Here is a 17,532-nt window from a genome sequence, read left to right on the forward strand (position 1 = left end):
TCGCACTCAGTTTGTTGAGATTGGCAATACTAAATCCAGTTATGAAACGATTGTTTGTGGCATACCACAAGTGTCAACGCTAGGCCCACTTTTATTTTTACTTTATATTAATGACTTGCCAAATTGCTCTAAGAAACTATCATTTCGAATCTTTGCTGATGACACAAATATGTTCTACACATGTGATAAGTTACAGCATCTTGAAACCATCATGAATGAGGAACTAAAATTAGTTTTCAAGTATTGCGACATTAACAAGCTTTCTATAAATCTTGCTAAGACAAACTATATGGTAATCTCATCTCCAAAATTAAATGGAAGTATATGTATACATAATATTGAACGGAAAAGCCAAATAAAATATTTAGGTGTATACATTGATCAAAATTTACACTGGGGACCACAGATTCAACACATAAACAATAAATTAGGTAAAAATATTGGCATCATTAATAAATTAAGATATTACGTAGATCTTCATACTTTAAGGCAGATGTATTTCTCCTTCATTTATCCATATTGAACTTATGGTATTACAAGCTGGGGTAGTGCTTACAAGACCAGGTTGCTTAAGATTAAAACTAAACAGAATAAGTGTGTGCGTAGCATGTTCTTTGCTTATAGCAGGGACAGTGCTATGCCATACTTAAATCTCTTAGGTATTCTTACACTTGAAAACATCTACAAATTTAAGGTGGCCCTTTTCACACATAAAATTATTAACAATACTACTAATATTCCTAACATTTTCAAAGGAACCTTAACTCTTGCCTCTGAAGTTCATAGCTATAACACCAGATTTGTATCAAACCCTAATTTTCATCGGCCGAGGATAATGAATAACTACGGAGCTGCCACTTTAGCATTTGCTGGGTCAAAAATTTGGGAAAAAATTCCCACTAAATTAAAAAAGCTCTCATATAATAGCTTCTACAAGCAGTACAAATTGTACCTTTTAAATGCCCAATGAATATTGGGTATTTAAAAGGTATTGCCCTCACTATTAATTATCATTCCTATTGTTTTTTATGTAAAAATTGTGGTATGTTTCTATTATTGCACTTTTATTATTCTTTAATTTTTTTGCTGTTTAGTTGCACGTTATAGGCCAGTTAGTTGCACGTGGCAGTGACCAACTCGAAGGCCTAAGCTCCTTTGGTCACTGCGCACATTCTACTTTTCACATTTATGTAATTTAATGCTATCTTTATATTACTTTTCTTATATATTGTAATTTCCTTTTGTTGTGAGCCATTGAAATAGTGCACAATAATAAAAACCTTAAAACCTTAAAAACCTATGAATGACCTGCAAACCCAAGAAATGGCAGTAAATTGGACTGGTGCGGTGCAAGATTCAAGGTGCAAATTCATTTCTTTGGATAAGTACTCATCCTTGACGCGACTCCTCAGAGTAACTGCCTTCTGTTCTCGGTTTATTTACAACTGCAGACACGCAGTGGCTGAACGTCGAATTGGTCTGTTGTCAGTTGAAGAGTTGAAGCAAGCTCGGAAATTCTGGATCCGCAAGGCTCAAGCAGAGTCCTTTTCAAGAAGTTGCCACTCTTAAGAAAATTCTACCCATTTCAAGCAAGAGCAAATTGGTTTCTCTTTCACCCTTCTTGGACGAAGAAGGAATGGTTCGTGTTGGTGGTCGGATTGAGAGAGCCAATTTAACATATTCTGGCCGCCACCCTTTAGTGTTGTCACCTGAGCATGAGCTGAGCCGCCTTATCGTCATAAACTGCCACGAGAAGCTTAAACATGAAGGCGTTGGACATGTCAGAAACGAATTAAGACAACAGTACTGGATTCTGCGCTGCCGTGCAACAGCACGAAAGATTCTATATCAGTGTTCTTATTGCAGAGGGCGAAGAGCAAAACCAGAAGCACCATTGATGGCTGGCCTTCCCTCTGATCGTCTGCAAGTTGCACCGGCATTCTCGAAAGTTGGAGTAGATTTCTTTGGTCCACTAAAAGTGAAGCATCTGAGGAAGGAAGAAAAGAGATATGGTTGCCTCTTTACTTGTCTTGTGAGAAAGAGGTGGAAGTTGCGCACTCTTTGTCTACTGACTCTTTTATCATGTGTCTTCGACGGTTTATAGTAAGACGAGGTAAACCAACTGTCATCTACTCTGACAATGGAACAAACTTCGAGGGAGCCAACCGCGAGTTAAAAGAATGCCTTTGTGAGTGGAATCAAGATCGAATCTGAGTCAAGAAGGAATTCAGTGGGTATTTAATCCACCCGCCGCACCCCATATGGGGGGAATATGGGAGCGTTTGGTGAGGTCTTGTAAGAAAGCCCTTGATGCTGTCCTGCGGAATCAAGTCCTCACGGATGAAGTATTAGTGACCGCCATTACTGAAGTTGAGTGGCTAGTCAACAGTCGTCCTTTGACTGAAGTGAGCTCTGACGTGGGGGATCTTGAAGCGCTGACTCCGAATCATTTTATTATTGGTAGAGCATCTGCTAATCTGCCACCTGGTATTTTTGCTGACAAAGAGATATCGTCTCAGAAGCGTTGGCGTCAGGCACAAGTATCACCACCCACGACTGGAATCGTTGGTTGCGAGAGTATCTGCCTGGTTTAGCTGTTCACAAGAAGTGGTTCCAACCTATGGCGAATGTTAAGATTGGTGATTTGGTGCTTGTGGTAGACTATGGAACCCCGAGAGGCTCCTGGCCTCTTGGCAGAATTGTGAGAGTTTTCCCTGGCCATGACAATGTCGTGAGATCAGCTGAAGTGAAGACCAATTTTGGTTTGATGAAGTGTCCTGTTGTGAAACTAGCCCTCCTAGAAGAGTGTTCGCCCATTTAACTCGGCCGAACACGGGGGGAGGATGTTACCGCCATAAAATCGTCAGACTTTATTTTGATTGTTTACATCTTAATGACATTTCATGTAATCGGACATGACGTTGCTTTTTGTTTTTTTGTACCCGGATGAGAGCACATGGCATGGTTTTTGGAGAAATGTACTACGGATTGTAAGTTTTTTACAGCTGGTGTAAAATGCTTGTAGTCAGTAAAAAGTCATCAAAATGTTACTCGAAGTAAGAGATTTGGTTTGGGAGCCGCGGGAAAAATATATCTTCTTCCATCGTTTCCAGAAATGACTTAAGATGTTCTTACTTTTAAGTAAGAACATTTTTAGTAAGTAAAACATTTTAAGTAAGAACATAAAGCGGAAGGTTGTCCAATGGGGTTGAGCAGGCAAATGAAATACCTTTTAAGGTATTTCATTACCTTAAAGGTATTTCATTTGCCTGCTCAACCCCATTGGACAACCTTCCGCTTTATCTCGAACGAAGGGAAAATCAGGTATCACTGTCAACGTCAGTAAACTATTTTAGTCTGTAAATTATTATAATTACGTAAATTGTGATCATCCGGGTGATTGTAGTCCTGAGAAGGACTGTTTGAGGTGACATGTGATACCAATTATGCGCACTGTTGTTTATATTTAACTCCGACTACAGAGCTTCTCCCACGGTGTTTTTAGTTTTGCTGTAATCCTCCCCGCCATTAGCTCTCCACCAAAGTATTTCTCCAATTCTTTAATCGCGGCGCCATAATTTTCTTCTATCAAAGACAAACATGTAATGGCGCTACTCACTTCAACCTCCAACAAATCTTTTAAATGCGTAAATTTATCGACTTTCGACACCCTACTTTTCGTCAAATTGAAGTTCAAATGTATTTGTTTTCCAACGCAAAATAAAGAAAAATATGCATCAGTAAAAGGACATGCTGAGGAAGTCTAAGAAAAACCGTATGGCTAACAATATTACCCCGCCTCTCCCTCCCTCCACTCCAACCCCTCCCCCCCACTCCCCTCCCCCCCCCCCCCCCGTTACGTTACTTAAAAATTTCTGTAGCTTCCCTTAGTCCTATTTGGGTACACGTGATGTGTTAATTATCTACTGCTTGAATCGGTGTTGACGCCAGGTGATTAAAATTTTGTGGTCTTCAAAACGCCCTCGAACTTTACGATGCCCTTTCTGTTGTCTCGTCGAATTTATCCGATGGCTTTTTTTACCAGTTTTATCAATTTGGCCAATATCTTAATAGTTTCCATCAAATTGACCTTTATCCCTCTTAACAGCGGTTTTTTATCGCCTGACTCACTGCCAATATAACAACTTCAATCCACGGAAGTAATTTTCATTAAAAAATATCCTCGATTTGCATCGCGAACATTAATACCATCAGTTGTGTACATCTTCCATCTCGTCGCAGCTACGAAGTCGACCTCGTCACCAAAAGCGAGTGACATCGACATGAAAATCAAATTCACTTCAGAAGTAATTCTTAACGCGTTTGTCTTTGTCCCTCCATCACACTCGACAAGCCCAGCTGTTGAGGACTCTATTGACGCAATAACGCACGAATCACTAACAACACATGTAACACTCTTCGCATTGATTCCACAACAATACTGACATCGGTTCTACTTCAGCAATCTATGCTTCTTCGTAGCTAGTGTTTCAAAATCTAACAAACTACTGTCGGTGCCCACTCTAGGAAACAAGAATCTGAAACTCACGCAATGACACAACAATAAACATGCGCGTGTTTTTTTGTTTTTTTTTTTTCAAATCGGGCTTCGGCACCACGGTACCACATCCTGTGACTGTTATCTTAATACTTGCAATAGGACTTAGCAGTGTTGGCTCTCAATCATACAAGCGTGTACGTCTGAAGTACTTGTTCTGACTACTGTCTATGAAGGCACTACCATTCGCTGCTCTTTCAGGACCAAGTAAACTGTCATCAAATTCATTCAAAGTTTCCCATACTGAACAGAAGAGAAGTCTATAGTTGTATAAATTAAGCAATTGCTGAGCAAGCGGACTTTGAAGTAATGTGCCTCACACACTTAAACGGTTTACTGGTACAAAAAAAGAAGTAGAACAATAATAACTTTTACCCTCGACTTTTTTTGTAAGATTAACATAAGGTGCCAAGTATTTTTTTTCACAAACAAATAATTAAATTTATCATAACATGGCCAAAAGTCCCAGCTGGCAAACCAGTTGAACGAGGAGTTTAACACGGGGTTGCCAACAGACAACTCCAACTAGCGACCAGAGCGGGGCCTGAAAATTCAAGTGCGGCGCGCTAGACGCTTGGCTACGCTGGTTCCCTCAGAAGGCAGGGAAATATGTGTATCTTTCGACAAAGTTCCAGTGTCCGAATATAGTTCATCCGAGTTTGATCATTCATTTAGTGTAGTACCCAGCTGGAAAATGTGTGAATTTAATCTTTAAAATGTAATGCAATTCTCAATAACAGGGATTGCTGGTTCCTTTCAAGTAAATCTGCAAGGGGCTCACAAGTCTACCAACTATGAGGTCAAAGAACATGATGATTCTGGTATCTTTCGAACAAAGTACAATGTCCTTTCCGTTAATGAAACACACGCTCATCTTCGTCGAACCTGGACAAACAACGACTACCAACAATTTGCAGACGGCACTCCGGTTAAAGGAGTACACAAGGTGCAGTCTCAGCACAGCGCTCATGTTCATTTGAAAGATGGAAAAGTCGAGCAAGTTCACCGCTCAACAAAAGCATTCTTTAGGCCTCCCAATGGACATCCCAGAGCGGAAAACTTCAAAGATTTCCAAAAGCAGGACATAGAAATATCAACCAGTGGGCACAGCAAACTGAAAATAAGATCATGTTCTGACCCTGAACATCAACGATCCAAGCGCTCGATCAGCGAGAAACATCATTTAGACACTATTAAATCTCTTACTGGAGACACTATTCTGTTCACTGACGCAGAGAAAATAAACTGGTCGGAGATAGGTGGAGAAAAGCTGAAAGCAAGGCCTCTGTTTGAAGTCCTTCGGTGCTTCGACGACAAGAGCGTCAAGGAACAGGAAGTTGGTTATTGTGCGAGAGAGTTACATCTCATGATTCGCAATGACGCAAGTGTATTTGAAGCTATCAAGCGACTGGTTCTAAATCGAAGCCACCAGAACGTAACTTCATGGGGTGTTTATACAGCTGCACTTGCGGCACATGGGAAGAGCGAGGCGCAAAATGTTCTAGCTCGTGCAGTGAAGACACGCGACCCGAGACCTCTCAGCGGCGAAGAATATGAAACGCTGTTGTTATCAATCCATTACTTACAAAAAGGACCACTTCATTGCAGTCTGTTCGATGCCCTTTCTGAACTAGCATTTGCAGACGGTAAAGAAGACCACATCACAGCTGCTGCGATGTTGGTTTTAGCTGGACTCACAGAAAGAGCAAAGACAGCAGGATACAACGAGACCCTGAGCGACAGCGTTGCAGAGATGATTGTCAACAGATACGTAAACAAGACAAGTTTTTATCATCGGGATACCCTTGACCACGAGATGCAGCTAAGAGACCACATCTGGGCGTTTGGAAATCTTGGCCACCATTCCGGACTTCCTGTTATCTTAGAACACATCGATCACGACGACTCCAGTATTCGATCAGCGGTGATTGTGGCCATGCGCAAAATGCCTCAAAAGTTCACAGACCAACATCTTATGAAAGCTTTGTATCAAGATGAGCAAAATGACGTGAAAGAGGCAGTTATTAACGTATTCATCGATCGCCATCAGAATTTAAGTGAGTCCGTAGTCAATGGCCTGGAAAATGCTATGTGGTATGCCACGAAGGGTGAGGCATTAGACTCGGCAATAGAAGAGTTTCTGCAAAACCACGGAAATCATACCAAAGCTGTTCACTTGCGCAAAAGACGCAGCTTGATCCATCGCCGCAAGCGTGCTTTGTTTCCGGCTCTCCGTCCTCGAGAGTTTAAACTTGGTCGTGCAAAAAATTGGGATTTGGGTGTTGGAGGAGAATGGTTAGGAGCCGAAGCTGCTGTTCAGTTTGCCAACCAATTGGGCCTAAGTATTGGAATTTTCGGCGGAAAGGTTGAACTTAATCTTCATAATAACGCGATAGTGCGAGCTCATATTCTCAAGTTCGCGTTTGACATAGCGAAAGGAAAGGCAGCCTTCAGAGCTTCGGCAAGTTTCAAAAACGATTTTCCAAAGGATCTTATTCATATTATCGCAGATGCTGGGGACGATCTTTTTAGGCAATTCGATAGTATTGCAAGTGCAGTCACAGGACAAATAAACAATTTCAGAAGTAAACTCGCTGAATTCGTCCCATTGCACATCGACAAGTTCACGGCATTTGTCAACACCATTAACAAATTTCTCCAGAACTTGAAAATTCCTCTGCAAGCCTTAGAGGGTGCAAAGGTGGTTATCAGTTTTTCGAAAGACGTGGGTCTTCATGTTATGAGATGGAAATCGCTGATAGAAAGGATCGCAAAAATACAGCAAGGTCTATTTAAGGCTACTGGTTTCGAGACACTGTTAAAGAAAGCTCTCAACACCTTGGATATGATTCTCGAAAGCATCGATGGCATTACTAAGTACCTGCCAAATAATTTGCCCACGAACTTCAGCATCAGAAAACTTCTACAATATCTAAGAAAGGCTTCTGCAAGTCAACAGACGGCCAAAATCAGGGAGTATTTCTTCACCTTAGGGACATCTGTGCCAGATGGTTTCAGTTTACAGCTTCCATTCAAGGTATCTATTCATTTCTCGTCATCACTGGGGAAGTTCCAGGAAGTCTTATCTAAATTGCAACGTTTCAGCAACAGCTTTCTGGATATGTCATCTTTGCTCGAATCGCTCGAAGGAACAAAGTTACCTGCGTTACGCCTACCTTTCCTAAAGTTACGTGCCCCAGCGTTTCAAGGGAAGGGATTTAATTTTGGCCTCGGTTTTAACTGGAAGATTAGCCTAAAGTTCAATCTCCAATTAAACTCTCCGGATTTTCAACAATTCCTTGCTATACTTGGACAAGTCGGTGACTTTTTCAGCCAGTTCACCCACGTAAATTTCGATCTGCAAACTTTCTTTCGCCAAAGCGTGCCTGGGGGAGATCTTGACTTGAAAATTCAATTTCCCGAACTGTACCGAGGACGTCAAACAAAGGAGAAAAATCCCACTAGCCCCTCTGATGTTCTGCAAGCGTTTCTGTCCGCAATAACAAATCTGCTAGATTCAAAGTCATTCAATGTGTCTTCTATTAGTGACATGTCTGACTTCTTCCAAGAACTTAGTACCACAGTGACAGAATTTGCAAAGCAGAGTGTTCAGAAAACTTGTAGAATCCACAAAATGGCGTTAGAATACTCTCGAGAATTTAAAGACTTTAGAGAGAAAATAGGAAATGATGGCATCCGTGTTCTAAGGGAAATCGATAGCGTAACAGAAAAAGTACTCCAAGAGCTACTCAATTTTACAGCACTCGTAGACACTTCGATAGACGAGATCAAACTGAACCTCACAAGGACTGCCAAAGAGTTTGTTTCAGACACACTGCAAGATTTAACTGGCAAGATAAGAAACATTCAGGATATAGCAGGTGACATCTCAAACTTTACAAACGGCGCTTCCTCGAAGATTAGTGGGGTATGCTCTGAGGCCGCAGATTTCACCGCTGATGTTATCGACGAGGTGCAAGCTAACGCCCGTGAGACCCTTAATGACCTCGCGTCTTTAATTGGTCCGGTGGCAAAGAACATCAAGACGATGGCGGGAAACCTTAGGTCTTCTGTCACAAAAGTAGAAACGTGGTACGAGGAAAATCTTGCAGATCGTGTGGGAAAGATTTCCCGTGTTGCCCAAATTATATCTGATTTTCTTTCGCTCCTAAACACTAAAAAAGGATTTGTTAACACTGTACGGGAAATAGCTTTTCGTCTCAATGAAGTGCTTAAACATTTCAGAAATCTTCCGGAATATGCAGCTAAGGCAAGAAAAACAGCAGACGAGATAATCAATTTTGCAAATGGGGCCCAGAATTATAAAGACGAAATTGAGAAGCTTGACTTTCGAATGGAGTTTGCAATTGACTTTGACCAGCGAGTAAGAAGTGCCTGTAATGCATTTCATGGAATCACTACCGAAACCCTTGACCACCTCAGAGGCGATAATGTGATGAAACAGGTGAACTCCTTTTTCCATAAAGAAGCCAGCGCGTTCATAGATAAGTCTGTGGGAAAGTTCATAAGCATAAAAGATGCTGTAAACGAGATGCAAGGAAAAGTGGAAGAAATCAGTTCCATGGTAAAAGAGGTAGTGGCAGTTCTAGCAGATCTAAAACCTTTCACCAAGAATTTCTCGCCTATCCTTGCAACAGCAGGGAAGTTACCTGACTGCCAGCAAATGAAGGAAATAATACTGGATAGCACACGGCCCTGTGTTTACAAAGCACTTAAGATTGGTAAATCCTTTATCGATCAGTATAAAGACTTAAAAAACGAAATAGAAGTCTTTCGTGGTTTGGTAGCCGACACTTGGAAGAACTTCGAGATCCAGAAATGCACCAAAGGTGGAATTTGCATTTCAAAAGCGTTCATAGAACAGGGAAAGGTAGTTAAAAACAAAGTGGATTCTATCAAAGACAAACTTGAAGAAGCAACAGAGTACACCAACTTGCTTAAAACGTGTGGAAACGGTGTAGACAATATAATAGCAGTGGTAGACGTTGTAAAGCTTCTCATTGACCAAGTACGAAACTTTTCCACCAGTGACGATATTCAACGAGTGATAACCGTTTTGCAAACAATCACTGGACGAAATCCGACAGAACTCAAAACTAGACGTGAAAAAAGGCCCATCAAGGACGCAATAGACCGCATTAACAGAATCTCTGATTATATACAAAAAGCTAAGGAAATGAAGAACAAAATCGAGAACTTCCAAGAAAACACTTTTGAGGCGTTGCAGAGTGTTTACGATGACGCCATACTCAGAAACGTGAAATCACTAAAGGTTGCACGTGTTAAGCTTCAGGTATCGTATAAACTGTGGCAACAGACGAGGAATGTAGACAATGTTCTAAATACTCTGGATTTAGGAACTAAAAAAGCGTTGGCATTTGCTGGGAAGTTAGAAGACGTGAGTTCTTTGTTCTCGAACCCAACAGTCGACCTTCTTTCTCATACGGCTGAGCTGACTGACGTTGTCAAACCAAATCTCGACAAGTACAACTCAGAGGTCACGGAGGCTGTAGGCAAGGTGAATGGTTTTATAGACAAAATCAGTGATTTTCTCAATAAAATTCAGACAAGGCAAAGGGGCTTAGATCCAAGCGCTTACAAACCCTGGCAAAAGATATCTTACTGTTCGGAAGAAGTTTGCTTGCGATTTCTAAGAAGGTCATCATCCTTATATCTATCTACTATTTTCACATGGAAATTTCCTCATCTTGACGACCTATCGTCCATGCGAAAAAGTGGCCGTTGGTTGACACCAGGCCTGTTTGATGACTATAAAGTGGAAGGAATATCTCAGTTCTCCAGTAACGAAATGGTTTTAGGAATGCATGGCGTGGCAAGTAATCGAGGCAAAGCCTCTCTTCTTGTTATCACAAACTTTGATCAAGGAGTAAGAAAAATTATTCAACTCACCAAACAAGGTCGTCCTTTGTCAGTGAAAGTCGGTGGAGTCGCCATAGCTAAAAATTTTATCTGGATCAGCAACAGTAATACAAATAAAATTCTATCGGTAAGGAAATCTAGCATCAAGTCAACGTTTACGTCCCACAAACCTTCAAAGCTTGATATATCCAATGTTGTTTCTGTGGAAGGAACGGCGAGCTCTGTTTCTTATGATGAACCGACGAACGTTTTATGGGTAACAAGCAACGCAAATGGGAAAGCTTATGGATATAAGCTGACAGGAACTGGTGATCTGGCGACTACTGGCTTAGCCCCAGATAGAGTAATTCACATCGGAGAAAACGCTCAGGGGATGGCAATAGTGAGACAATTCGGCAGTGAGTACGCATGTATTTCAAAGTGTGCATTGGTTGCTGGGTTTCAGTGCAAGATTGAGTTTCATGATCTGAGCAAAGGTGATGAAGTGGGAGACAAAACGCTAGCAAGGGTGGTCCGAACTCCGTCAGGGTTGGAGTCTGTCGCTAGAGTTGACAATGAAGTTATTGCCGTGGCGTTCTCTAGTGCCACGTTTGCTGAAAAGAAAAATGTAGAACTCGCAGCTGGTGATTATGAAGATCGATACTTTAAACTGAGGCTGCCAATACTTAACACTACCTTTGGAATAACCGAAAACTGTCTATACTTTAGACTACTCGGGAACTACGTCTTACGACCGAGGACGATTTTCCCCATTGGAGATGTAATATGTGGATCAAAACGCAAGCGAAACATCGCCCAAGAGCTTTTAGAAAGAGATGTCTATCATGAAAAACTAGAAGAAATCATTGGAAGAGGCAAAAGGATTCGTCGGGACTTAACAGCTCCCGGAACTTGCATGAGTTTAACGAAAGGATCATTATTGCGCGGTGCTCATACTTTCTTTGAAGTGTCAACTACCATTCCAGTGTTTGGAATACCTGTCAGGCTATTTGCAGGAGCTAGAGGTCACTACAGTGTCGGTTACAAGGTAGGGCTGTGCATGAAGAGTAAAGTTTTTAAATTGGGTCTTATACCAGGGGCGTGGATAACGGCATACGCTGGAGCTAGCTTAGCTCTTTTTGTTGTTGAAGCTGGAGTAACAATTGAGGCCAGAATCCTCGAGACTTACCTTGTTCCAGAGTTACGCGTGGATATTGGCAAATGGCCCATACAAGCCTGTATCGAGCTAAGGCAACGGATGACGCCCCTCAGCATCAAAGTTTACCTCTGGTATAGGTTTTTTAAGATTAAAATCAGTAACGTCCGGGTTATTGGCATGGACATCAGCTTCACATTTGGTCCAAAGAAGACATTCAAAGAATGGTGGTGGTCGGCAAGGCAAATCGATAGAATACTTTTTACCAATTGCAAAATGAATGTAGACACAACGGCACCTGAAGCGGGATCCTGCACGGCTCGACAGGTCGCAGACAAGAAATACTTCATTCAGTGGCATGGATTTACCGAAGACACCAAAATAAACGCATACCATGTCCGTATAGGATCTATTGAAGGTTCTGGTGATGACTACTCTACCTTGGTTGATACATCGCTCAGTCTTATTGTTAGAAATCTTGGAATAATGCATGGCAGAAGCGTTTTTGTAAGTGTCATGGCTACGAACGATGAAGGTTTGGAAAGTTCCTTAGTTTATTGCCCCGTGTTCGAAGCAAGGCGAAAGGGACCACAGATTCGTTATGTTTATGATGGTACACCGGAAGGAAGGGACGCTGATTACCAACATGATGTGTATTCCCTGGGAATGAACTTTGCATTAAAGAGTGATTTCAGTGAAATTGCAGCTCTGAAATGGGGAGTTTCTTCACAGTCATCCTGTTTGTTTGATGAATCAGAATCCAACGTGGTAACTTTGACATCTCTCGGTGATTCGAACACAGTCCAGGTATCTGGTTTAAGCCTTGAACACGGTAAAAGGTACTTTACTCGCTTGTATGCATTAAATTCATTTGGACTGAAAGCAGTTATGTGCAGTGATGGTATATTAATTGACACAACTCCACCCATACCAGTAACTTTTCAAGACGGTGCTGGTGAAGCCGATGTTAAGTTCCTTTCGTCCGTAAGACGTGTTCGTGGAAAATTTATTCCTTTTATTGATCCGGAGAGTCCTATAGTTAAGTATGAATGGAAGATTGTGAATAATGTGTCCGGTGAAGATGTTACTCCATTTGTTAGGGTACCCCTCACCCAGAAGACACCCCTAATGGAAGGCCTCTCCCTTGAAGCTGGCTCTCCTTACAGGCTTGTCCTTCGTGGAACTAACGCAGCAGGACTTCAAGCAATTATTGAGACAAATGGTTTTATACCGGATACCACCTCGCCGAATTGCACCGGGAATGTCATTGATGTGACTGATGAAACAGACACATCTGACGTAGATTTTGTGAGACATTTATCCAGTATTCAAGCAAAGTGGAAATGCTTTGATCGTGAAAGTGGTATCCATTCTCAGCTGGTGGGTGTAGGAACGTACCCTGGTGGTGATGACATAAATGCATTAGAAAATTTCAGGTTTCTTTCGCACTCCTTAATGGAAAACGGAATGTATTACGTACGGTTTCTTAACACGAGCATTTTCCCAAGAGTAAGATACCATGTTACAATCAAAATCATCAATGGAGCGGGTCTAAAGAAAACAATCTATTCGGACGGCATTTTGATAGACACTACTCCACCTACCGTTGCGCCTGAGTACATTAAAGATGGCAAAGGGTTAAAAGACAAAAACTTCACCAGTGAACGGTTTGCTTTCAGTGCACACTGGGAACAAGCGTTCAGTGATACGGAAAGTGGTATAGCGAAATATTATGTCGGCCTTGGTACAAGACCTGGATTAACTGATATTGAAGAATTGAGCGCAGTGGGCTTACAAACAAATGTGACAGTGACTGGACTGCTCCTGGAAAGTGGCCAGCGTTACTACGCAACTGTTGTGGGTTGTAACAAAGTGGGAATGTGTATTAATGCAAGTAGCAACGGTGCCACTGTTGACGCTGTACCTCCTCATTCCGGAAAAGTCATCACAGGATTTAAAGGTCCTCCCGTTTTGTTTCAGTGGATTACTAAATCTGTTTGGGCTAGGTGGAACTGGTGTTTTGCAGATGAAAAGAGGATTTCTGGCACTCTAAATATCAGCCAATGTAGCAATGACAGTTTCTATGATGTACACAGCGGAATTGACATGTTTGGCATATCGGTGTTGTCACCAAAATTAGAGCTTCTTGCCCCTTATAAGTTAGCTGGACGCCAACGACTTAGCGGCCGCAATGTAAATCTTCGAGATGGGGTCTATTCAGTCGTCATCGAAGCCAGAGACAAAGCAGGTGTTAAATCTCGTGGTTTTTCAAACACGTTTATCGTTGACACCACTCCTCCTTTCATAATAACTGTACAGCATGGGCATTATGGTGAGACAATAGAGTACGTGAATACTCCGGTTATGACGTTCCGGTCCTTCTTCGCCGTCGAGGACGATCTTTCTATGGTTACAGCTTACAGAGTTGGCGTTGGTAGTTTTTCTGGAGCCGATGACGTTATCAAATTTGAGACTGTCTCCTTACGCCATCCCACACCATTTCTGCGTGCCAACTGGACATCTCTCAACTCCACATCTCTAAAAGATAACCGGCGTTATTTTATCACAATATTTGTCAGAAACAGCGCTGGCCTCTTCACCATTAAATCATCCTCTCCTCTGGTTTCTGATTTTGAGGCTCCTAAAAATGGATTTGTAATGGATGGATGGGGCTTCAACGACGCTGAATATCAAAGCTTTTCATCTCTCTACCGAGCACATTGGTATGGATTTACAGATTTCTCAGGAATCGAGACCGTTTACTTCGGGTTGTCCAGCAAACCTAATTCAACTGTATGTGATGTCATAAAGGAAGAGATCGTTTCGGGCAAGACCGACTTCCACGTCTTGTCCGGTCTAAACTTGACCTCTGGTACAAAATACTATGCTTGTCTCAAGCTGGTAGACAAGGCTGGGAATTCTGCAATGATTCAGTCCAACGGAGCAATGGTCGATACTAGTGCTCCACTCCCAGGATATGTTTTGGATGGTGGACCACACCAGCAAATAGACATTCAGATTGAGAACTCAGTCCTTAGAGCTTCATGGTGCAATTTCACAGAACGCGAAACAAAAATTGTGTCATATCAACTGGCGTTTGGTTCTTTCCCAGGGGGCCAAGACATTCAAGAATTTACAGACGTGGGACTTGTCAATACAGCCAGGAGTTCGAAACTAAAGGTTCCAGAACTCACATCTGGTCATCGTTATTATGCTTCTGTGATCGCCCTTAATGTACTTGGAATGCCAAGCTCTGTGGTCTCGTCAGACGGTGTGCTAGTGGATTTCACTCCCCCACGTTTCTCACAACCAGTTCGTGATGGAAGTGATCATAGTAAAGAGCTAAGTTACACGGCGGAGAACTCTCTAAAGGCAACATGGATCTGCGAAGATCCAGAAACTAATATTTTGTCCATTGAAATCGCTTTTGGCTCACAGCCAGGGGAAGCAGATGTCCTTAATTACACGAGCCTATCAGTGACGCAAACATCGTTTATGATCAATCATAAGCTTCATCTCGGCTATCGATATTTTGGTATTGTTCGATGTACAAACAAACTTAACCTTACAGCTGCCATCTTCTCAGATGGTGTTGTGTATGATGATACGCCTCCTGATCCAGTTTATATCCAAGATGGAGACTATCAAGACTCAAATAGGACATTGGCGATGTCATTTAAGTTTGTTGATAAGGAAAGTGGTATTCAAACATACAGAGTTGAAGTGTGGGAAGAGGGTTCCTCGGGTCTGTACGGTTCTTTTGTTTTCTATGGTAATGCCACGAGGGTGAATTTACAGCTATCCAAAGACCTGGTTAGCGGGAAAAGATATTATGTGAATGTGACAGCAGTAAACGGCGTCGGTTTGGGAATGACAGAACAATCAGATGGATTTATTGTCGATGCGTCTCCTCCAATATGCTCGCAAGTTTGGGATGGCAAAGGCGATTATCAAGATGACCAGGAATATGCATCAAGTTCAAGCAGATCCGTGATTTCCTGGGTATGCTATGACAACGAATCACCTATAGTTCGGTATCGATTTTCAGTCAAGGACGTTCACACATTGGAGCACGCTATTCCATTTTACGCGTCAAAAAGGCGAGTTAATTCCTCAGCGCCAGCAATCATTTCGGGAAGGGGTCGGATTAACCCACGATTTCTGGAAGGACATACTTACGCAGGTGGAATTGAGATAACCAACGCTGTCGGCATGAAAACCGTTTACTGGACAAATGGTGTTACGATTGACAGTACTCCTCCTCTAGTGACGAATCTAAAGATCACATTTTATCCACAAGAGGACTACTTGAAGGCTGATTGGTTAGTCAGTGACAAAGAGAGTGGCGTGAAGTCAATATTGTGGGGGCTTGGTACTACACCAGAAACAAACGATATAAAGAACTACACTGTCGTGTCACCGTTTAGTACAAATGTATCCACATCAAGTGTTTCCTTTCAACAGGGACTTACTTGCTTTTTAAATTTGATGGCTGTTAATAACGGCGATTTATCAACCAAAACGTCTTCACAGGCCGTCATTGTGGATCGCACAGCACCAAATTCCGGAGTCGTAGCTGCATATTATGCTTTTCCGCGTACCTATGATCGAAATATAAACCAGGTACCAAATTCAACTATTGTTGTGACTTGGACAGGATTTATAGATCAAGAAAGTGGCGTCAAAGAAACCAGCTGGGCTATTGGAATAGACCGTCAGCAGCTCCACCGAGGTGCGTCGGATGTGTATACTGTAGTGGACCCTGGCGAGTCCGTTGGTGGAGTCATCATAACGAATCTAACTCTTGTGGGCAATGAAACATATTTCGTTTGTGTGCGAGTTACAAATGGTGTCGGTCTTACAAGAACAGATTGCTCACCAGGAATGCTAGTTGTATTGGGTCAACTCTCTGCTGGTGTGGTGAGTGACGGGCCGATTACTTCATCGGATGACATTGACTTCCAACTTGACGACAAAGCACTTTGGGCGCATTGGAAAGGTTTTGACGATCCAGTGTTTGGTATCTCAAGATATGAATGGTGCATCAGGGATCAGCTGCCCAATCCATCTGGATCAGACTTGTGTAAATGGTCTTTTATGGATATTGATCATTTGAAAACTACAGCTAGCCGGTTTCACAATCTGACTCTATTGCATGGAACAAAATATTATGTGACAGTAAAGGCCGAAAACACCAGAGGTGACACCGTGATGTCGTCTTCGGATGGTGTGGTAGTTGATCGAACACCTCCAATTGGAAACGCAATCCGGATCGCACAATCATCGGGAAGAGAGACTGTGTTTCTAACTTCAGCTTCTGCTCCAGTAGTTACCTGGTCGATTGACGATACTGAGAGTGGAATCAGCCACTTTCTTGTTGGCGTCGGAAGCTTTCCATTTCAGGATGATCTATTAACTTTTCAACGCGTCGACAGTCTTAGCCGTTCCATTGACTTAGATCGTGTAAATTTGACGCTTTATGAAGGAATGTCATTCTACGTAACAGTCACTGGCGTCAACATGCTTGGTCTAGAGACTACACTGGTATCCGCGCAGGCAGTGGTGGACTGGACGCCACCGGAGTTTGATAAAATCGTGGATGGTAACGTTACCAAGCCGCTTACGCAGGGATTTATTGATAGCGATTACGAAAGGGACAAAGGAATGCTATTTTCTCACTGGCGTGGAATTCAAGATCCTGAAAGTGATGTTATAGAATACCACTGGTGTGTTGGAACATCACAGGGTAAGCATTTGTTTAGGCTTGTTATTCTTTTTTTTTCGGGTTTCAACACTTAAACACTTAATATTTACCGTAAATAAAGCTTTTTAATACTACTAGACCATATTCATGAACATCCAACTGACTTCCCAACAAGAGTTGTGTCCTTGGGCTGATCGAGTTTCATATGCATGGACACTGGTTGGAAACCTGTCG

General features: G+C 42.2%; 1 protein-coding gene across 1 annotated transcript in view; it reads left to right on the forward strand.

Annotated features, from left to right (window-relative positions):
* The window catches only part of LOC146459787 (uncharacterized), a 71,826-nt gene that overhangs the window by 32,483 nt on the left and 21,811 nt on the right, over window positions 1–17,532 (forward strand). The window contains exon 3 of the mRNA XM_085088914.1: window positions 5,299–17,340. Within this exon, the coding sequence (XP_084945040.1) occupies window positions 5,299–17,340 (12,042 nt within the window). The remainder of the gene's footprint in view (window positions 1–5,298; window positions 17,341–17,532) is intronic.

The sequence above is a fragment of the Pavona decussata genome, unplaced genomic scaffold, assembly GCF_977016875.1.
Source record: "Pavona decussata unplaced genomic scaffold, jaPavDecu1.1 SCAFFOLD_216, whole genome shotgun sequence".
Taxonomy (NCBI): domain Eukaryota; kingdom Metazoa; phylum Cnidaria; class Anthozoa; order Scleractinia; family Agariciidae; genus Pavona; species Pavona decussata.